Source organism: Rhinopithecus roxellana, chromosome 1 (assembly GCF_007565055.1).
Source record: "Rhinopithecus roxellana isolate Shanxi Qingling chromosome 1, ASM756505v1, whole genome shotgun sequence".
Lineage (NCBI taxonomy): Eukaryota > Metazoa > Chordata > Mammalia > Primates > Cercopithecidae > Rhinopithecus > Rhinopithecus roxellana.
Window position 1 is genome coordinate 76,899,014 of NC_044549.1, and position 21,358 is coordinate 76,920,371.

At 40.1% G+C, this 21,358-nt stretch overlaps 1 protein-coding gene across 2 annotated transcripts in view; it reads left to right on the top strand.

The window, feature by feature from the left end:
- CACNA2D3 (calcium voltage-gated channel auxiliary subunit alpha2delta 3) overlaps positions 1 to 5,642 on the top strand; it is a 958,335-nt gene extending 952,693 nt beyond the window's left edge. For both annotated transcript variants that reach the window (XM_030926087.1, XM_030926131.1), the window contains 3 exons: positions 4,551 to 4,663; positions 4,883 to 4,965; positions 5,229 to 5,642. In XM_030926087.1, the coding sequence (XP_030781947.1) occupies positions 4,551 to 4,663; positions 4,883 to 4,965; positions 5,229 to 5,321 (289 nt within the window). In that variant the 3' untranslated portion in view covers positions 5,322 to 5,642. The remainder of the gene's footprint in view (positions 1 to 4,550; positions 4,664 to 4,882; positions 4,966 to 5,228) is intronic.
- The last annotated feature ends 15,716 nt before the right edge of the window (positions 5,643 to 21,358 follow it).

Genomic DNA, 21,358 nt, shown 5'->3' on the forward strand with positions numbered 1-21,358 from the left:
AAAATAGGTGTAAAAGATTTCCACTATAATAATAACAAATTGTCCTCATAGTAGCTATAAAAGTTCACTTTCCCACCCGTGGTATAGAACAGTATTCATTTCTTCAGACTTTCTCCATTATTTGATATTATCATAGATTTTAATTTTTACCTGTGTCCTAATCAAATCATTACTTTCACTTATACTTCTCTAATTTTTAGTGAGATTGAACCCCCTTTTACCTATTTGTTACTCATCTGTGTTTTCTCTTCTATGAATTGTCTCAGAATTTCGATATTGAGTATGGCAAGCAACTGCCCTTCCCTTTTTTATAAAATTCAATTTTTTATAATTGTCCAGACTATTCTCTATATTTACTCTTCTGAAAGAATCTTAGAATCATGTTCTCAAATTCCATAAAAAAACCTATTGACATTTTTATTGAAATTGCTTTGAATTAAAAACTTAATTAAGAGAGAAGTGACATATTTAAAGTATGAGTGTTCCTTTCCACCACCATTGTACTTCCCTCCAATTTTTAGCTTGTGTTTTTATGTTCCTCAGTAAATTTGCATCATTTTCTTCATAAAGGCGTATGTTTTACTCGATTTATTCTTGGGCATTTTATAGTGATTATTGATACTATCAATGGTTCTTTATTTCACAAATATTTTTCATTGGTTATTGCCAGTGTCAGGCTGTGGTTTTATATGCTGATTATGGAACTAGCCAGCTTGCTGAGTTCTTTTATTAGTTCTAATAGTTGGTCATTGGGTTCATGTGGGTTTTCTACGAACACAGCAATATCTGTTCTTTGGGTGATTGGGTCGAATTCACCTGGGGGTAGATTCTCAATGAGCATTTCAGTTTGGTTCATGGCAATTGGTCTGCTCATGATTTTTATAGCTTGGCCAAATGTAGATAATTTATGCTTTATCCCCAAAGGCGTGTTTCCTCTGAGTTCTCAGATTGTTTACAGTGCTATACAGAATAGTCACCAAAAAATGTTTAAAATGCTCGCGTATCTTTCAGGTTATAATGATACTTTGTGACTTAATTTCTTGATCAGGAGTGCCAAAGTTGATTTATGTCAGTAAGCTTTTAAACCAGAGTTTGATTCTGTTGGTTATCTTCACATTTTAATTTTTATTTTATTCTTCTGCCTTTATCATTTCAAGTTCTGTCATTGATTCAACAAATATTTACTGAGAAGTTGCTGTGTCCCAGGCACAACTCTAGGTGCTAGAGGTAACTAATAACCTCAGGCAGTTAGATGCAGACTTGTTACTTTGGAAACTACAGTCTTTTATGAGGGGCAGACAGTAAACAAGAAAGGAGAAAGATACAGAAGGAAAGTTTTGAGGTCATTGGTGTCCTTGGCAAGAACTGATTCAGTTGGAGTGGTGAGGACTACAACCTTGTTGGAATACAATTTGTGAAGGAGAGAGAGGTATGAAGAGAGAGAGTTGCGGGGAGAGAGAGAAGGATAATAGATAATTATTTTTAGGACTTACGGTATAAGGAAAGATAGAGAAACGGGATGGTCACAGGAGGGAGGGTTAAGAGACAGTTTTGTTTTTCCTGAGCTGGGAGATGTGACAGCATGTTTGCCAACCTCCAGGAAGGGCTAGTAGATGAGGGGAACTATTTGTGCAGCCGTCACTTGTCTCTTCTTTTCCACCAGTCACATCCTTGAAGAAGCCTGAGAGATAGGCTTTGCAGAGGGACATTAATACTCAATCCAGTGGACAAGGAGGAAGACAATGTATAGGGCACAGGTGCAGGTTTATTTTCTTATTTTTCCAGCTTCTTGATTTGAAAACTTAGTCAATTTTTGCAACCTTTATTTTTTCTGATGAAAATGTCTAAGATTATACTGCACAAATTTGAATCTGGGCTATTATCAAATCTCAAGGATTGATGAAAGGTATTTTTTAACTTTTAATTTTCACTGTTTGTATCTTTTTGGTATTAATTTCTAATTGTACTCTACCATAAAAGAAGAGGGTGTAATCAATACTATAGGTTCTTGGGAATGTGTTGCAGTTCCCTGTGTTTGAAAATAATTTGTATTCTGTGTTTATATCTGAAGAGTTTTGGGTCCATATTTTTAATAGGTCATGCTTTCAGAAAGCCCTTTCGTTATTTCTTTCACTTTGTATACTATTATCATTATGTGAATAAATAATCATGTTTTATCTTGCTAGTGGATTATAATTCTTTTTGGTATGAACTGTTTTATTTATTACATTTTAATGATTTTTTACTCTGAATATTTGTATATTACTACTAAACCTGAACCTGTTTCTTTTTTGTTAGCATATTTTTGATATATTTTTCCCTCCTCCTATGTCATTCTGTTTTTGGAGTGTTTGTGGCAAACAGCATCATGTTTGTAAACCCAATTTAAGAGTCTTTGCCTTTTAATATGTGAATCTAACAACCTCACAGTTATTGTGATTGGTAATAATTTTAGGTTTATACTAGCAGTCATGTGTGTGTAGGGGGGTGTTTAATTTCTCGTGCTATCCAGATTTATCAGGTTTTAAATACTTTTAAATATTTTTTCAATGATTATTCCTAATTTGAAAATATAATTTTCTATAAATGTCTACGGAAATTTAGAATCTATTTTTCTCTGGACATGACATACCTTTGACTCTCTTTTTTCCTCAAAACTTTAAGTATATTACTCTGTTTCTTCATCTTCAGTACTCCCACTGAGAAACTGGTTTTATTCTCATTCTAAGTAATTTGTTTCTAGGGAAGCTTTTAGAATTGGTCTGTATCTTTGAGGATAGGAAGTGTTTTACTCATGTTTCAGTGGGGCCATTCATTGAAAAGAATTGGATTTGTTTTTTCAGTGCAAAAAATATTTTCTCCCTTTGGATCTTTTACGTCATATTTTCATCTCTTCTCCCTTATTGTTCATCTGGCAGACACACTTGGCTTAATCTTCTAGTCAGCCATTTGTTCTTCTGAGTGTTTTGTGATCTTGGTTTTGTGGTTTTCTTTGAGACTCTATTAACCTGCCACCTCCAGGGTAGAAATTGTGAGCTCTCTGAAGAGAGGTATCTCAGGTAGAATATATTTATGTTGATGGGTAAAATCCATTCAGAAGAGGCCAATTGCTGGAGTAACATTCTTGCATAGGCGAGAGTCTAGTGTTAAAGAGGGAAGATAAAGCAGATATAGATATAGATAGATATGGATATAGATGGAATTAATTAGCAAAACAGTCATCAAGATCGAATATTTTTCTGAAGCCAGATATAGTTCTAGACAAGAGTGGGAAGGGCAGAGAGTAGGTGTCCCAGTGTAGATAGTGGTTAAGGCATTGAGGAGACATCTTTGCACCGTGGCAAGCCCTGTTCCCTACTACAGATGAAGAAAATGAACATAACTGTGGGATATTAGATGGGCATTGGGCATTTATAGAAAAGAAGTCAATTGTGTTGCAGTCTCAGAGGCATTCATGGATCATTCAACATAGGAGGTGACAACAGGTTAAAAAGGGGGGAGTTCCTTTCCCTTCTTTATAATGTCCCGTAAAGCAGAAGAACTTTTCTTCATTGCATGATTTTAGTTCACCATGGTGATATACTCAAAAGAATGGAACACATTTATTGCGAGAAAGGCAAATGAAGATAAAACCTTTGGAGAGACTGACAATTTTGTCAATGTCCATTTGTTAAGTTAAAATCTATTAAACTGAATTTAATGAAATATTATGAAAAGTTATGTGATAGGGGTTCTAAGCCTGGAGTTAAAATTATTTAGCTAATCTGTTGGTTCTGGAAGAATATGAGATTTTGATCCCTCATTTGTTCCTCCAAAGAGTCAGTAGTGTTTTGTGTTAAAGGATTATTTTATAGTGTCTTTGTCACTTCACCACGTTGGGCAGTGTGAGAAGGAGCCACTGCCAAGCTTGCTTAAATTGGACTAACTGTACTGATGGATCAGAAGGTCAGAGCAGCGATACAGCCTTGGTTCTTACAGAACTTGTGCTCTGGGAAGTGTGGGACCTCATAAATGACCAGCATTAATCTCATTCGAAACACTGTTCCTGTATCCTGGGCAGACATTGTGCAAAGCAGTATAAGGAAGGCTCTAAGAAGTTCACTACCTCTTTTGCCATTGGTATGACATAGTTTCACTCTATCCTTGAGGGAAAGAGGAGAGAAAATGCCACTTAGAGGAACATCAAATGTAACTTGGGGTAATGTGTAGGCTCTGGGAGAAGGAAATCAGTCTTTGAAAGTCTGACCTCTTAAACTTTGGAAACAGGTGATTCAGCCAACTCTGACTCTTGTGTTTTGTACATACAGCATTTCAATCTTTCCAAGGTGAGTTGTATGAGCCGCATGTCATTATAGCTATTGTTTTCCTAGTGAAGCTAGGTATTTATAAGTGAAGAGCCTCATGGAAAAAGGTAACATTAGTAGTAAAACAGTCTCCAAAATTTGCTTTACAAAATATGGTAGTTGCTACCACCCAGGAGAGAAGTCTTCCTCTTGACTCTTTAATTGACGGATAGTAGATGACTGTCTCACTACCTCTTGTTCCAACAGATCCTTTGTCATCCAGCAAATCCCAAGCAGCAACCTGTTCATGGTGGTGGTGGACAGCAGCTGCCTCTGTGAATCTGTGGCCCCCATCACCATGGCGCCCATTGAAATCAGGTATATCCTTTTGTGTGCAGGTCCAGTCACTACCACAGAAACCAGTAAGGGGGATCAATAGTAAGGAAACCTGGGGGAGAAATATTAGAGAAGGAAAATTACATCCTTTCCACTGTTGGAGAGAGAGAGTAGTTAAGAGAGTTGTCATTACCAAGTTTTGACCTCTGAAATGCAGAGTAGAAAAAAGCAATCCTTGGAAACATGCCTTGACTACAGTCAACATAATGAATCCCTTAAGTGTGAACGTCTAAAGGCCCAGAAGATCAGAAGACGCCCAGAATCTTGTCATGGCTTCCATCCTGAGGTAAGTCTGAGAACTGTTCCTGTTTCCTTTTCCCATCAGAATCACCATGAGAGTCTCACACTGGTCAAAGAACTACAGCTGAAAAGTGTACTCATGAGAAAATAATCCTTTTCAGTAAACTGAGTCCGCACATCATCTAGGTCCCAGAAGACTTTGTTCTTACATTAGAGAGGGGAGAGAGGTCTGGGGAATCCACATGGTTGGAAAGTTGAAGGTGTCCTGGAGTCCATTTGCGTCTAACCAACCCCTGCCTTTCCCTGTAGGAGAATGCAAGGGAGTGTGGGGGTGCGCCGAGTCTCCGGGCCCAGACAGTCCTTCTTCTGCTCCCTCTGCTTTTGATGCTCTTCTCAAGGTGACACTGACTGAGATGTTCTCTTGGCATGCTAAATCATGGATAAACTGTGAACCAAAATATGGTGCAACATACGAGACATGAATATAGTCCAACCATCAGCATCTCATCATGATTTTAAACTGTGCGTGATATAAACTCTTAAGATATGTTGACAAAAGTTATCTTTTTACTTTGCCAGTCATGCAAATGTGAGTTTGCCACATGATAATCACCCTTCATCAGAAATGGGACCGCAAGTGATAGGCAGTGTCCCTTCTGCTTGAAACCTATTGAAACCAATTTAAAACCGTGTACTTTTTAAATAAAGTATATGAAAATCATAGTCTCCATGTTTGGATTTGATCATCACTTTATTGCTAAGAATACCAACTGAAAACAATGCATGGGGAAAAAGGTCCCCATTCTAGAAACCAGGAAATGATGGCTGTTGGCAGAGCCTTCGTTCTAAAGCAGATTCTAGGCACATATTTAACAATTGTTTAGATGCTTCACTCTCAGTTATAAAAATATTTATAGAAGTAAATCAAAATATCATCTACATGGGAAGAGTTTATTACATAGAACCCTGAATTTTGTTGAACTAAACTTCAATGAAAATCATAATTTGGATGCGAACACAAGCTTTCATCATATTCAAGTGGTGAATTATTTGGGAATAGAAATAAAGAAGTCATAAATCCTAGGAATTCGGTCTGAGGAGACTTGAAGGAGGAAAAGTACAATGATTATAAATTTGGCTTCTGGCTTTCCCCATAAACAAGATATGAAATTAGATCTCAAGTATTATAAGAGATGAAACTACCCAGACATGTAAGCATTTCTAAACACTGGCTCTTGACCCAAAGAAAACAGATTTCACTGGATCATGATTACTAAATAAAATGGAATAATTTCCATGCCTAGGCAGAGTAGAGAATGCCTTACTTTATAGGACAGACATCTAAAAGTTATCCAGAGAATCCTACTTAAATTCTTTTTAAAAGGGGCACATTATCCTCTTGACAGTTTAGAAAAACTGATGTCACTGTACTGCTTTATACTAAAAGGATTCCACAACATTGTTGTAACTTTTAAAATCACTATGCCTCCAGTGCTGTTTGTTCTTAACATAACAATACTGTAACAGGCAAACTTGCCAAACTTTCAACAGCCGTGGGGCTATGGAATTGTGACAATTGATATTATTCAATCAGTGCATGTGGTAAATGAATAAATTCATTTGTTGCTCATACAAATATAAAGATATATTACATTTACACTGATATATTGATATCAGATAAAGAGCCACAATTTATTAAACTGGAATGATAAGACTCTAAACCTATAAAGTCACACGTATAAAGACATTCTATTTATGCCTAAGGTGATGGCCAGAGGAAAATTGCGCTTAATACTAAGAAAGATGAATTTATCACAGATCTAGGTGATTTATAGAAAAATTTAGGTGATTTTAAAAAAGAGCAAGTTCGGGGATTTATAAGAGAGAGAAATCATATTCTAATTAAATTTTAACAAAAATAACATGACATAACCTATGATTCTCCATTACAGTTCTTAAAAACTGGCAACAATAAGTCAAGTGTATTGTGATATAATGCTCATAATTTAATGCAAATGATGCAAAATACGTGTAATATAATTGCGTATAATTCCACTCCCAGTCTCATTTTAAACGATGGAGTAACATCATTTTTGTTAAACTGTTTATGGCATAAATATAGCATCCTTGAGTCACACTGTGCCTCATGCCCTTATCAGGGATTACATTCGTGTAACTGACCCACCAGGCACCTCTGTTTGCTGTTCTCACAAGAGCTCCAAGCAACTGGACATTCTATTTATCTACTTGGAAATTGAATAATTTTCTCCAACTTAATGTGTCCTAAGCACAACTCATGATCCCCCTCCATTAAAGTTTTTTCTTCCCACTGACTCAACTCCAACCCCAAACCTTGGGGCCACCCTATTTGCGCTTTCCCCCACAGCCCGCCTTGCATCAAGTCTCACGAGCTCTGCCCTTCAAACACCAAACCTGACCACCACTTTTCCCAGCCCTTCACTGCTGCCATCCTCTTCCCAGTCACTACCCTCTGTCCTGGGTCTCTGAAGACCTATGTCCTCATTGGTATCCTGTCTTCCACTGTCAGCGAACACCCAGTCCCACTCCACGGTTGGTTCTCCACACAACAACCAGAGTAGTTTTTCGGAAACAAATATCTGATCCTAGCCTTGCCCAGTGCAATTAGAAAAACATGCACATCCCTTACTGTAGTCCACAGCAGGGGCTCTCCAAGTCTTCTGCGTGTTTGAATGACTCAGGGACCTTTCAAAAATCTCTGGGGCAGGCTGGGCATGGTGGCTCATGCCTGTAATCCCAGCACTTTGGGAAGCTGAGGTGGGCAGATCACCTGAGGTCAGGAGTTGGAGACCAGCCTGGCCAATATGGTGAAACCCTGTCTCTACTAAAAGTAAAAAATTAGCCGGGCATGGTGGCGGGTGCCTGTAATCCCAGCTACTCGGGAGGCTGAGGCAGGAGAATCGCTTGAACCTGGGAGGAGGAGGTAGCAGTGAGCCGAGATCGTGCCACTGCACTCCAGCCTGGGTGACAGAGTGAGACTCCATCTCAAACAAACAAAAACTCTGGGGCAGAACCCAGGCATTTCAGTTTTTGTTAAAACTCCCCAGGTGATGTTAATATGAAGCCAGGTTTGCATCCACTGAGCTATGGGGCCTACAGGGCCTTGGCTCTGGACTCTTCCTCCCTTTCCCATGCCATCCTGTGCCGCTCTGCCCCAGACCCACTGTGCTCCACGGCTCTACCTCCAAGCCTTTGAAAATGCCAGCATGGTCCCCACTCAGCACTTTTGTTCTTCCTGTGCCCTCTGCCTGGAGGGCTCTAGACCCTGGTCTTCATGCAGCTGCTCCGTCCCAACATCCATGATCCCGTCAAAAATTCCTTCCTCAGAGACCCCTGGTACAGCTGCTCTTCTCCCCTAGCCCCACTCTTCTGGTTTTACTTTTCCTTTATATCAGTATCTGGAATCATTTTGTTTTCAGTTTCAACTACTGTATTCCAGCTCCGTAAGGTCAAGGACTCCTCTGTCATTTGTGATTTCATCTCCAACTCCCAGAACAGTGCCTGGCCTATAATACAACTAAAACCACCAATAACAATGGCAAAAGCTAGCACTTACTGTTTACTGTGATCTCACTCTCTGCCTGGTGCCATTTGAAGTGACTTCCTTGTTTAACTCATGGGATTTTCACAGCACACTTAGGAAGTAGATGTGATTCTGATCCTCAATATACAGATGGAGAAATGGAGGCACAAGGGGGAAAGTAATGCTCCCAAAGGTCACATGGTTGGAAAGGAGCAGAATTGGGATTAGAAACCAGGCAATTTTGCTTCCAAGTCAAGGCACTCAACCACTTTGAATGGATGAATGAATTGCCAATAACTTTGTACTATGACATATCCGCATCTCCTACCCACTGATCTTATTGCCGTCTCTCCAAACTGCTTGGCCTCAACTCCCTGCTCTCTAATACCAGCCTGCCAACTCACCTCCCTGAGTGCGGCAGCTATTCCTGTCCTCCCACTTCCAGGCCATTGTCTGCTGCCCAGCAGCCCTCCCCTGTCTTCATTTCTCCACATAATCTCACTTAGAACACACAAGCCACAATGGCACTTTTATGGCTACCTGGGCACATGTGGGCTGCCTAGCATACCTGGTCAGACCAGTAAGCACCCTGAGACATATTCTTTCCTGAGTCGACTTCTATCCCACTGTCCCCAACAAATATTTCATAGTTTCTTCCCTCTCTTTAGGCTATTCTAGAGTATGTTGTCTTGCTAAAATTTGCAGTAGGAGATTTCTGTATGCAATATTAATATGATTGATACCAAACATATCCAAAGGTAACTTATCAGAGAACTTTGTATTAAAATGTACAGTGTACCACTAATTAATGCGATATAGTGTAATAGAGCATTATATAGCACAGTTACTAAAGTTATAGGCTGTGATATTCAATATAGTTTGTAACAGATTCAGAAGGCATCTATAGCTAATCATAGTGTAGCGACATTCTTCCTAAAATATAGAAATATTTCATATATGTATGTATATACATGTATAATTATAAAAGTCATTGTATGTATATACTAGGTAAAATTCATAAAATTATAGTAGAACAATTGCAATATTTATTGAGGGTAGAATACTAAAATGCAGCATAGACAAGACAATGCAATGATACCTCCATGTGTCCTAAAATTAAAGACTGGCCAGCTCCATGTGCTGTCCTTTTAGGAGCAGTATCGAAAGGAACACAGAATTAGAATAACGTAGCACACTAAAATAGGATTGTAATGGTGTTGGTAAAAACTGCTATTTCATGTGTGAAGTAGTTTAGGATGAGGAAATGTACATTATTATTTAAATTATGAACAGTACAGCAGCACTGTAGAGGATAATAATATAGCTCTTGTTATAGGAGACTGTATAGTTTAGTAAAATATTAAAATTATAGGCAGAAAGAACACAGCTTTATTACTATCAATATTGGAGGTCATAATAATTTAAGAGGCCCCTGAGGGCCATTTGCAGTGTCTGCAATTTGGAAGCTTTGCAAAGATGTCTCTAATTGGCACATATTTGCTGGAGAGTCCGCTGGAGGCATTTCTACTAATATGACTTCATCACACACATGCAGCTTCTAGTGACCAAAATTCCTGCTGGGGACTTTGCAGGCATCGTTTCCCTTAATCCAGTGGTTACAGACCTAGACAACATTGCCCCGTGGGGGTCATTTGGCAATGGCAGAAGACACATTGTAGGGGAAGGGGCAGTGCTACTGGCTTCTAGTGGACAGAGGCCAGGGATGCTGCTAACATCCTACAAAGCCCAGGACAGCCCCCGACAACAAAGAATTGTTCGGCCAAATATTTCAACAGTGCCAATGTTGAGGAACCCTACTCTAATCCTTAAGGATTATCAGGGATTTTGTCTTTACAAATTAATAGAGGCCATTAACCTTCAGGATCCCCATTGACATCTAAATTGTGGAGGTTGACTGTATCAATGTTGGGAATCTCTTCCATAGTGTAAGAGAGTAAACTACAGATTCAATAAAATAGCAATCTAGCTACATTATATCTTAAACTATTCAGGTGGCAGCCTCCTTGTTATCCAGGCCTCAGCAGTTTTCCACCGAACACCCAGGAATGCTCTCTCACTGCCTGCTGTTTCATTCACACCACAGTACTCACTCGGATCTGTCATTTTCTCATTTACTGCCAGAGTCCCCTCCTCATACCCTATGTGGCAGGGACTCATCTGTGTTGACTGTTGTATCCTCAATGCTTGGAGTAACTTCCCAACTTCAGTGACACCCAGAAAGCATTAGCTGAGTGAATGAATAAACCATCCACACGATATTATTTATCAAAACCTTCTGTTTACAAGGTACTATGCAGAGCCCTTTACAACATTTCATGTAAATCTTGGGACCACTAAATCTTGGATGCACTCAGTCTCAACAAGCAAGTTACCCAAAGATACTAGGGCCGATGAGAAACAGGGCCTTACTCCACACTTTTACCCTTAACCATAACAATATGCAGCTGGGTACCATAGTCCCGTCTTTTATCAGACACCAGTTCCCTCTTCTAGGTAGTAAGTCAAGATACCAGTACTTTCTAGTTTAGGATATTATACTATGCACTAATGCTAATATACTGCTAATGGTCCCAGAGCATGTGTTCTATTCACTTAGCCACCTGTCAGCTTCCCCACATCACTTTCTTTTCATGTGACGTGCTATCATCAAGACTCAGGAATAATTCAGCAGCATTTGGACATTGTAAAGGCATATAAAATAGTAGATTATATCAATACTTGTGTTGCCTATTATTAGAAACAGCATATTGTAATATGACATGATGGCTTCATTTTTACTACATTCAAAATACAATACTTTCCACTCTTATGCACATTACAGGCAATGTAGGGTTGTTTAAACCAGGGATCAGCAAACATTTTTCTTAAAAAACCAGAGTAACTGGTTTCGACTTGGTGGGCCTTATTGTCTCTGATGCAACTATTTAACTCTGCCATTACAGCTCCAAAGCAGCTATGTTCTAATAAAACTATACTTAAGGACACTGAAATTCAAATTTCATATATTTTTATATGCCAAAACTATTATTCCTTTGAGGTTGTTTTTTTTCTTTTGCAAGTATTCAAAAATGTAAACACCACTGTTATTCTGTGAGCTATAGAAAAGAGGCAGCAGGACAGATCTGATATGTGAGGCCTAATCTGTCAATCTCCTGATTTAGAATATCGCTGCTGCCAATTTTTGAAGCTCTCATGATGAGTTAGGAACATCCTTGCAACATTACAGATGTGTACACTAGAATAGTGTCAGTACTATGGATATTGGAAGTACTGTACTACAAATGTAGTACTTTAACATCATAAAAAGTAGCATTATTTCAAACGCTGAAAGTACCCTAGTATAATCTAATGACTTATATTCATATAATTTTTAATATAAACAACATAATTCACTATAGTGTGCTAGTGTTACTGCTACTTGAATTGTAGGGCAAAAGGTATAGGTTGACATAATGCAGTTCAGTACAGTATCTTATTTCTGTTCCCACAATTATATATAATAAAGTGAAGCATAAAATCACAGTGCTTCTGCCAGCATTGGCCACCTCAAAGCACTTACTTTCTTTAGACTATGCTGTAACGTGTGGTCCTAAACCATAGTATTGTGTGTAATATTACCGCTATATCCTACAATGGGTAGGTTGTCAAAATCTTGTTATAAAAATTCTACCACAAGATCCTATACTAAACAACCCATGTTTTAATTATCCTAGCTCCAAATGGTCAGCAATAAACTAGTAAAGAGAGAGGAATATTTGGCATCTTTTAAATAAGATACTGTCAGCCAGGCGCGGTGGCTCAAGCCTGTAATCCCAGCAATTTAGGAGGCCGAGACGGGCGGATCACGAGGTCAGGAGATCAAGACCATCCTGGCTAACACGGTGACACCCCATCTCTACTAAAAAAATACAAAAAAAAACTAGCCGGGCGAGGTGGCGGGTGCCTGTAGTCCCAGCTACTAGGGAGGCTGAGGCAGGAGAATGGTGGGAACCCAGGAGGCGGAGCTTGCAGTGAGCTGAGATCCGGCCACTGCACTCCAGCCTGGGCGACAGAGCGAGACTCCGTCTCAAAAATAAATAAATAAATAAATAAATAAATAAATAAATAAATAAGATACTGTCACCCATGGTGTAATATGCCCCTACTAGCCAGAGCATCAAGAAGAGTCCTAAATTACAGTCATATTGTCCTTATATTGAGAAACGATTCGATATTGTCCTTGAGCATGCTATTTAGTTATGCCACCACACAATCTTCAAGCTCTAGCAATCATTGCAAGGCAGAGATGGGGGCATTTGTTGAGTGCTGACTGTGGAAAGCACTTCACAATCATTATGTGACATAATTCCTCACAGTCAAAGCTGGCTCAAGCCATGAGAAGGCATGCGTTGCAGATGATAGGTCTAAGGTTCCGAGAGGTTACCCAACTTGGCCAAGTCACAGAGGCGGTGATGGACAAAGCTAGAATTTGAAGCCAGCCTACTGGTCCCAGAGCATGTGTTCTATTCAGTTAGCCACCTGTCAACTTTCTCTACATCACTTTCTTTTCATGCCATGTGCTGTCATCAAGACTCAGGAAACAGCAATTCCATTCAGTCATATTCAAGTGTACTGTCTATAATACTGGTCCAGATTAAGAATTCCAAATCCAAAAATCCAAACTCCAAAATCCGAAAATTTTTGAGTGGTGTCATGATGCTCAAAGGAAATCCTCACTGGAGCATTTCGGGTTTCAGATTTTTGGAATAGGGATGCTGAACTGGTAAGTATAATGTAAATATTCCAAATTTTTTTTTTTTAATGTGAAATCTGAAGCACTTCTGGTCCTAAGCATTTCTGACAGGGAATACTCAACCTGTACCATCATTACTAGTGTATTATTCCATATACTGTTTTAACAGATAGATCAGCAATATTGCCAATCCACAACATAGTGCCCCAATGCCACTCTATCATCTATTTCTGCAGCAATAGCATTATTATATTCCATATACATTTTTAAACAATAACACTACCCTCCCTTGTACATAATCCTACCTTACTTCTAGTTATGAGAACAATACAGCTGCTATGCTAATGCCACCTGTAGTTTTAGTAGCAACAACAAAAGTGCAATTATGGAGCCCACTGGTCTATACTCAGTGTATATTGGATCTGAGAAACCACCTTTGTGACTGCAGTTTTACAGGGAAATAAAGAAGCATCATTACTCTTCAAAAGTAGGACTTTGGACTGAGATTTCTCCATTTTTACATGCAAATGGCCAGACACACAGGAATCTCTCAGGTTCTGTGCCATCTCTGATAGTAGAAGCAATCCTTTTGCTATACCATTCTATATGATGGTCCTATGATGTTAGCATTTGTGATGATATTACCTCTAAGCCACGTCATACTTACTTTCAAAATGGAAGCAGTTCTGTCAGTATAATAACCAGTGTGTCGTATCTATAATTTCAGCAAAAATACTAACACAACCATGCTAATACTTACATAGCAAGTATTTTCTGAAGAGAGATACTACTCAAGTATGTACTGAATTGGTACTATTCCAATATATACTGAAATGATAATGCATTTTAGTTTAGTTTCTGATTGAATACACATAAGAGTCCCAATATTTATAATTTATAGATTTATACCAGTATTGTATGCTCTGCTGTCTGTATTTGTCATCAAACATGTTATTATTTTTTACCATAATATAGCGCAAAAAATATAATGCATATAGACAAGTGCAATAATACATGAATAGTGTGCTGTGCAGAGCAATCTACATTGTTTGCATTATTAGCAGGAATATTATCATGCTCCATTATAATATGCTTTCTCTAATACCAAGGTAAAGAGTGATGTGAACAACATTTTATTTTTATCATTTTAGACACAACAGTGATGCCATAAAGAATTGAGATCTCCAAAATGGATGGCAACAATTACATTAATGGAGCTAGCTATATTGTAATTATTCATCATCTGCTTGCTGCTAGACAATATATACTAAAATATAACGTACACCTTTCCTTAACTTGTAGCAATAACAACAATAGATCTGCTAATAATTTTGGTGTTATTTTAGTTCGTATTAGTATTATTTTTAGTTTTAGTGTTGTTATACTACAATATGTCATGTTCGACATACTGCTCTAACACTGCCAAAAAGAATATAATGAATATTATATAAATGCAAAGTCTTGTTTCAGTCACAGCTTCACGACTTACTCCTTGAATGATTTTGTCAAAATATCTGGTAGATTTAACCTTCAGTTTTCTCATCTGTATTATGGGGTTAATAACAGAACTCATCTCGTTCTGAGGTTTAAATGGAACAATATATCTAAATCAGGTAGCAGTTCTAGTTGCACAAGATACCAGGATGTGGTATACAGTAAGTTCAATAATTTTTAGCTGGTACTCTTTTAATCATTTTTACTATTATTTTAATACCTCATACTCATTCTGGTAATAATATTACTACCAAATTACTTAGAAACAATATCACTAAACACAGACACACACACACATATATATCCAATTACAGGTATTTGGACCAATTTTTTAAAAACAAAGTTACTATATCCTCTTATGCTATACTGAACTCCCCTCCTCTCTTCTGCTTTAAAACTACTAAGATAGCTGTAAAGTTGGAGAACCAGTGGCTTATAACAAGTGTTCTTAACCTTTTTGGGGTCAAGAACCCCTTTGAGAATCTAAAGAAAGCTACAGCTCCCTGGAGACATGAGACACATCATACTTTGCACTAACATTTCAGGGATTTCAAGAACATTTGAAGAACCTTCTAAGAATATACATTTCTCTTTTTTTGTATAAATGTAGAGGATATGAGTACATTTTTGTTACATGGTTATATTGCACAGTGATGAAGTCTGGGCTGTTCCATTTCTTTTTTTTTGGACAGAGTTTCACTCTTGTTGTCCAGGCTGGAGTGTAATGGCAAAATTTCGGCTCACTGCAATCTTCCCATCCCAGGTTCAAGCGATTCTCCTGCCTCAGCCTCCCGAGTAGCTGGGTTTACAGGAGTATGCCACCACACCTGGCTTTTTTATTTTTAGTAGAGACAGGGTTTCACCATATTGGCCAGGTTGGTCTCAAACTCCTGACTTCAGGTGATCCACCTGCCTCGGCCTCCCAAAGTGCTGGAATGACAGGTGTGAGCCACCGCGCACGGCCTGGGCTGTTCCATTTCTAAGCCTCACCCTCGATCTACTGAATGAAACCTGTCCCTGGGCTTGCTAACAGTCTCAGTGCAGTAAGAGTTTAGTACGTAGGAGGTGGAGGGGTGATTACAATTAGAGTTGAAAAGGCAGTGGGAGGTGCGGAGGAAATACACTTCACTTACAAAGTTCTCGGTTAATTCATGACACAATCGATACTGGACAAAACATTTTGTCTCTTCATTTTATAAACTGTTGAATTCTTTAAAGCAATTATTTTTTCTTATAAGTACTCCCAAGTTGACATATAATTTCAAATTTCCCACATTTTCTTAATTTATTTAATGATGGATGATAGGTAAAAATAATGTATATATGCAAATGAATTAGGTAAAATAATATTTCTGATAATAAAGGCATGCATGCTTCCCAGATGGGTAGGTGTTTTCTCAAGACCACACAATACCAGTCGCTACTATTGACCACTAAACTGGGGCTCTACATCTGTGATCGCACAAGTTCTCACAGTGAACTTGTGACACAGACGTTGCTCCATTTCACAGATTCAAAACAAACGAAATCAAAAACAAAATTGAAGCTAAAGAGTTAAGTAACTGGAAAAGGTTGCACAGCTGGTGAGTCTGGAGCCAAGATACCTCCTCAGGTCACCTGTGCTCTTTGTGGCATAAAGTACATGCTTAAAGTTATATCATGATGATCCTCAGCTGCAGGGAGCTATGACAGAAAGCTCTTATTTCAGCAACCAAAAAACATGCCAGGAAAGTGAGAGTGTGAGGGAGAGAGTGAGAGAGAAGAAGGCTGGTGCATAATGTTAAAAATATACAAGATTGAATTCAAAGCAAAAGCAGCAAAATGGGCACAACTTATTAGCAAAGAAAGCCATCAAAATGTCTAAAGCATAAGTATAGGGAATAAAGCAGATTATAAAGATCACAGCATGGAGAGACCTTAATTCACCTCTCTCAAAATGTGACAGGTCAGTAAGGGTGATGGGGATTAATTAACTCAATTAATAATACAGACCCAGTTAAGACATACTAAAGGCAATAATCTGCAAGTGCTCTCTTCCAGTGCCAACATGACATTTACACAACATAACCACACGCTTCCTTTCCTTATTTGGTCATCCATCTTGTGAGGGTGCAGAGTACCTGGGATGGGCACTGAGGGGAGCCCTGGATTATTCTGCTGGGGCTGCTACAACAAAATGCTATAAACTGGGTGGCTTAAACAGTAGATGAGTTTCTCACACTTCTGGAGGCAAGAAGCTCCAGATTCAGGTCCAACAGTGTCCATTTCTGATAAGGGCTCTCTTCCTGGTTTGCAGATGGCCGCTTTCTCGCAGTGTCCTCACATGGTGGAGAGAGCAAACCACATCTAGTGTCTCTTGCTCCTGTATAAGGCCACTTTCAGCTCAGTTCTATCAGATCAGGGCTCCAAACTTAAGACCTCACTTCACTTTAATCACTTCCTTGAATGCCCAATCTCCAATACACATGGGGGTTAGGGCTTCAACATATAAATTGAAGGAGGGGCTACATTCAGTTCATAACACCTTTCATTAGCAAGAGCCATTCCTTGAGAATTCTCTTCTCTCTACACACTCAGAAACCTTCCCAAACCCCGTTCTGGAAGATCAGTCCCATCAGTCAACATGTCTGTCCCCTAGAGTGATCATGCATGTGCATCAGTGAATTGCACTTTTATCAGAGTTACTTTGATATTCATGTAGTAACAATTCAATGGTAGTCAAAATAACAGTAATAATGATAATAATGAGGAGTGGGAGGAGGTTGAAGAAACAATGCTATTAAGCACAGAGCTTAATATGTGCTAAACACAGTGCTAAGTACTTAACACACATAATCATCACAAGTCTTTGAGAAAGACACTACAATTCTTTCCATTTCACAAAGGGTGCCAAGGCACACAGAGGATAAGCAAGTTGTTGGAAGTCAAAAGGCTGAACCTGTTCCAGCGGCCCTTGCTCTGAACAACTGCATCTCGTACCATACTTACACTGCCACTATTCCTTCCTGCTGAGCCAGACTAATTCCCATTTTGGACAAGAAGTACATAAATAAATGATGCCTCAATCCAACTAGCTCCTTACAAATTTGTCAATTGAAATAGGGTTGGCCGGGCGCGGTGGCTCAAGCCTGTAATCCCAGCACTTTGGGAGGCCGAGACGGGCAGATCACGAGGTCAGGAGATCGAGACCATCCTGGTTAACACGGTGAAACCCCCGTCTCTACTAACAATACAAAAAACTAGCCGGGCGAGGTGGCGGGCGCCTGTATTCCCAGCTACTCGGGAGGCTGAGGCAGGAGAATGGCAGGAACCCAGGAGGCGGAGCTTGCAGTGAGCTAAGATCCGGCCACTGCACTCCAGCCTGGGCGACAGAGCGAGACTCCGTCTCAAAAAAAAAAAAAAAAAAAAAAAAAAATAGCGTTGCAGCCTTCAAAGGCCAAATGATGTTCCAGCCCGCTAGGATATGTGCATTCCATAGTTTTCTTCTTCAGAGAGTATATAATTCTTGAGGAGCCCTCTGCTCACTTATGAAGTTTACTAACTGGATCCTGAGTTGGGTACTGACTTCTTCAACTCAAGGCTGGGCTGAGTGTGTCAGGTGGAGATCTAGGAAGCTTCCATGACCTTAAAAAGAATGCTACATCTTTCCTGCTGTACAGTGAAACAGAGTCTGATTTGGACTAGATCGATCTTTCCACCTGTCTTAGCTGTAGAGGGGAAAGGAGCTTCCTTGCTGTAGTTACTTGGGCAGCATAATTTGGGTAGATTTCTAAGTGGCTGCAAGTGTCTTTTCGTTTGCCAGGGTGGTGATGTAAAAAGGTCAAGCCAGTGATCCCCTCACACCAGGTTTGGCCAGCACAGGTGCTAATAGCCTAAGGAAGTGACACCCCAAGTATGCCTCTCAACCCTCCTTTGCGCTTAGCCACTTGTGGACTGGGATCCCGCGGCACTGCCTTTTCCACTGCTCATCCTTACAATATTAAAATCATGTACAAACTCCCTTCCGCCCTTAATCACACCCAGCTGACTAAGCCTCAACTTCTGGTTAAAGGCAGATTTTTGTTTACTCTCTGCCTCCCTCCAAGCAGCTAAACATGGTTGGAGCAAAACACACAACTAGCTCACTAGTCACATTTGAATTCATGATGGCACATCTGTTTCAAATGGGCACTACCCACGACCTGATGCTCTCACTCCACTTCCACTGTATGTCACTTTCTTAATCTCCAAAACACCTACGTTATACCTTCCCTCTCCACCTCTTCAGCTCATGACCCTATCTCTTCAGTGCATGCACTCATAGCTTCACCAGCATCACACAGGGGTGCCGCCATCTTCCCACAAAACCTACTGACCTGCCTCATCTGTACTTCCTCTCTCAGTCCCCTCCTCTGATGCCCTCAGGCAGTGTCCCTGTGCTGTCAAAGGCAGTCCTTCTCCATGTGCCCCCTCCTGCCCCCTCTCAGCTCCTCAAGGACTTTGCTCCCAAGTTTATAGAGTTGATACCTCCCTCTCTTGCATCAGTAGTCCTTTCCCCTCTATGGGATCATTGCTGAGCACACAGGAAATCCTTAATGCTTTTATTTTAAAAGACCCTCTCTCTCGAGTCTCATCCTCTGAACATCACTCACTTTTTTCCTCCTGTCCTGCACAGTAAAACTCCTTCAGTTACTCTCCAGTGCTCCCAGATTATGCTTTCTAGTGACATTCTTTCCTAAACAGACACCAGGGTGGATTCCTTCCCCACCACAAGAGGGCTCTTCTTGAGGCCACCAGGAGCCTTCGTGAGGCCAAGTCAGATGTCTGCCCTCCCACTCTCATCTTACTGATTATCCCAACCATGAGTTCTTGAAACCCATTCTCTTAGCTCTCCTGCACCCCTGGCTCCCTCGGTTTCCTATTACCTCATGGGTGCTCCTTCTCCCTCCTAGCTGGTGATTCCTCCTCTCCCCACCATCTTCCATCTTGGCATGCCCTAGCACTTGGTCCTGAGACCCCCTTCTCTCTCCACTGCCCTCCCTTCGTAAGTCACCTACGTGCTGATGACTCCCAAGTTTACCACTGCAGCCAAACTCCTCCACTGAGCTCCAGAGTCACAGATCCTGCTGTTACTTTACTTACCCACATGCATATACTAGAGGTGTCTCAATCCTTTTTTTTTTTTTTTTTTTAGATGGAGTCTTGCTTTGTTGCCCAGGCTGGAGTGCAGTGGTGTGATCTTGGCTCACTGAAACATCTGCCTCCCGCGTTCAAGCGATTCTCCTGCCTCAGCCTCCCAAGTAGCTGGGATTACAGATGCACATCACCATGCCCAGTTAATTTTTGTATTTTTAGTAGAGATGGGGTTTCATCATTTTGGCCAGGCTGGTCTTGAGCTCCTGACCTCATGATCTGCCTGCCTCAGCCTCCCAAAGTGCTAGGATTACAGGTGTGAGCCACTGCACCCAGCCAGAGGTGTCTCAAGCTTAACACACTCCTGTTTTCTGTATTTTCTCCTCCTATCCAGCTTCTCCCTATTTTCTCATCTCAGTAAACAGCTCCACCAGCCCCAGCACCATCACCTCGTAGAATAAGCCAAATGATTATGAATCACCTTTGACTCCTCTCTTCCTCACCCCACATCCAAACTCCCAGAAAGTCCTACTGACCTCCAGAACACATTCAGAATTGTTCTGCTACATTCTAACTCCACCACTAGCCTTAGTAGAAGCCATGAGATTCCCCCCAACCCCAGCAGCCTAATCAAGGTTCTCTGGGCTGCTCTCACTGCCCCACTTTTGTCCCTGAAGTCATCTTCCTCATGAATAACAGATATGCTGTGTCACTTGGCACATCTTCCAGCTTTGTGCTTTGAAAAGAGGAAAAAAACATAAGATGGATCAATGGGTGAGTCAAAAGATGGCTGGGTATATGGTAAAGAAAATTCAGTCAAATGTTGTGAATTTAGGTGATAAATATACGGGAGTTCAATTGTAAAATTATTTCAATTCTTTTGTATATTTGAAAATTTTTCATAATAAAATTCTGAGTAAACAAACTTTAAAACAAATCTTCCCATTGTACTTAAGAAAAAAAAAAAAATACAAGTTGTTTCCCTGGACTTTGAAAATCTGTAGGCGCTTCTCCTGCCTTCCTGTCCAACCCCCCAGCAGCCACCGCCCTTCATCTGCAGCGGGCTTTGTTCCAGCCTTCACCACGCCAGCCTTGTTCCTGCCCCAGGTCCTTGGCACTGGCTGTTCTTCTGCCTGGAACGCTCTTCCCCAGGGCCTCATCCTGGATGGCACCTTTTGTTGTTCAGGTCTCAACTGATATGTCACCTTGTAAAGAAGCACTTTCTTGGCCGCCGAAGCTCAGTATCTCCCCGGTTTCTTCCTATCACATGACTATTTTATTTTCATTGGAGCACTTACCATTCCCTGCCTTTTCCTATCTTCATCATCTGTCTTTAACAATGAAAATATAAGTTCTATTAAAAGACGAAAAACAAGAGTTTGGTCTTTAATTACTCTTGTGCCCCAGTACTCACTATATGTCTGTGAATAAGTAATTGTCACAACAGCTGCCACTATGAAGCAAGTATAAACATCCTCGTTTTACACAAGAAGCGTAACCTCAAACAAGGAGACGTAA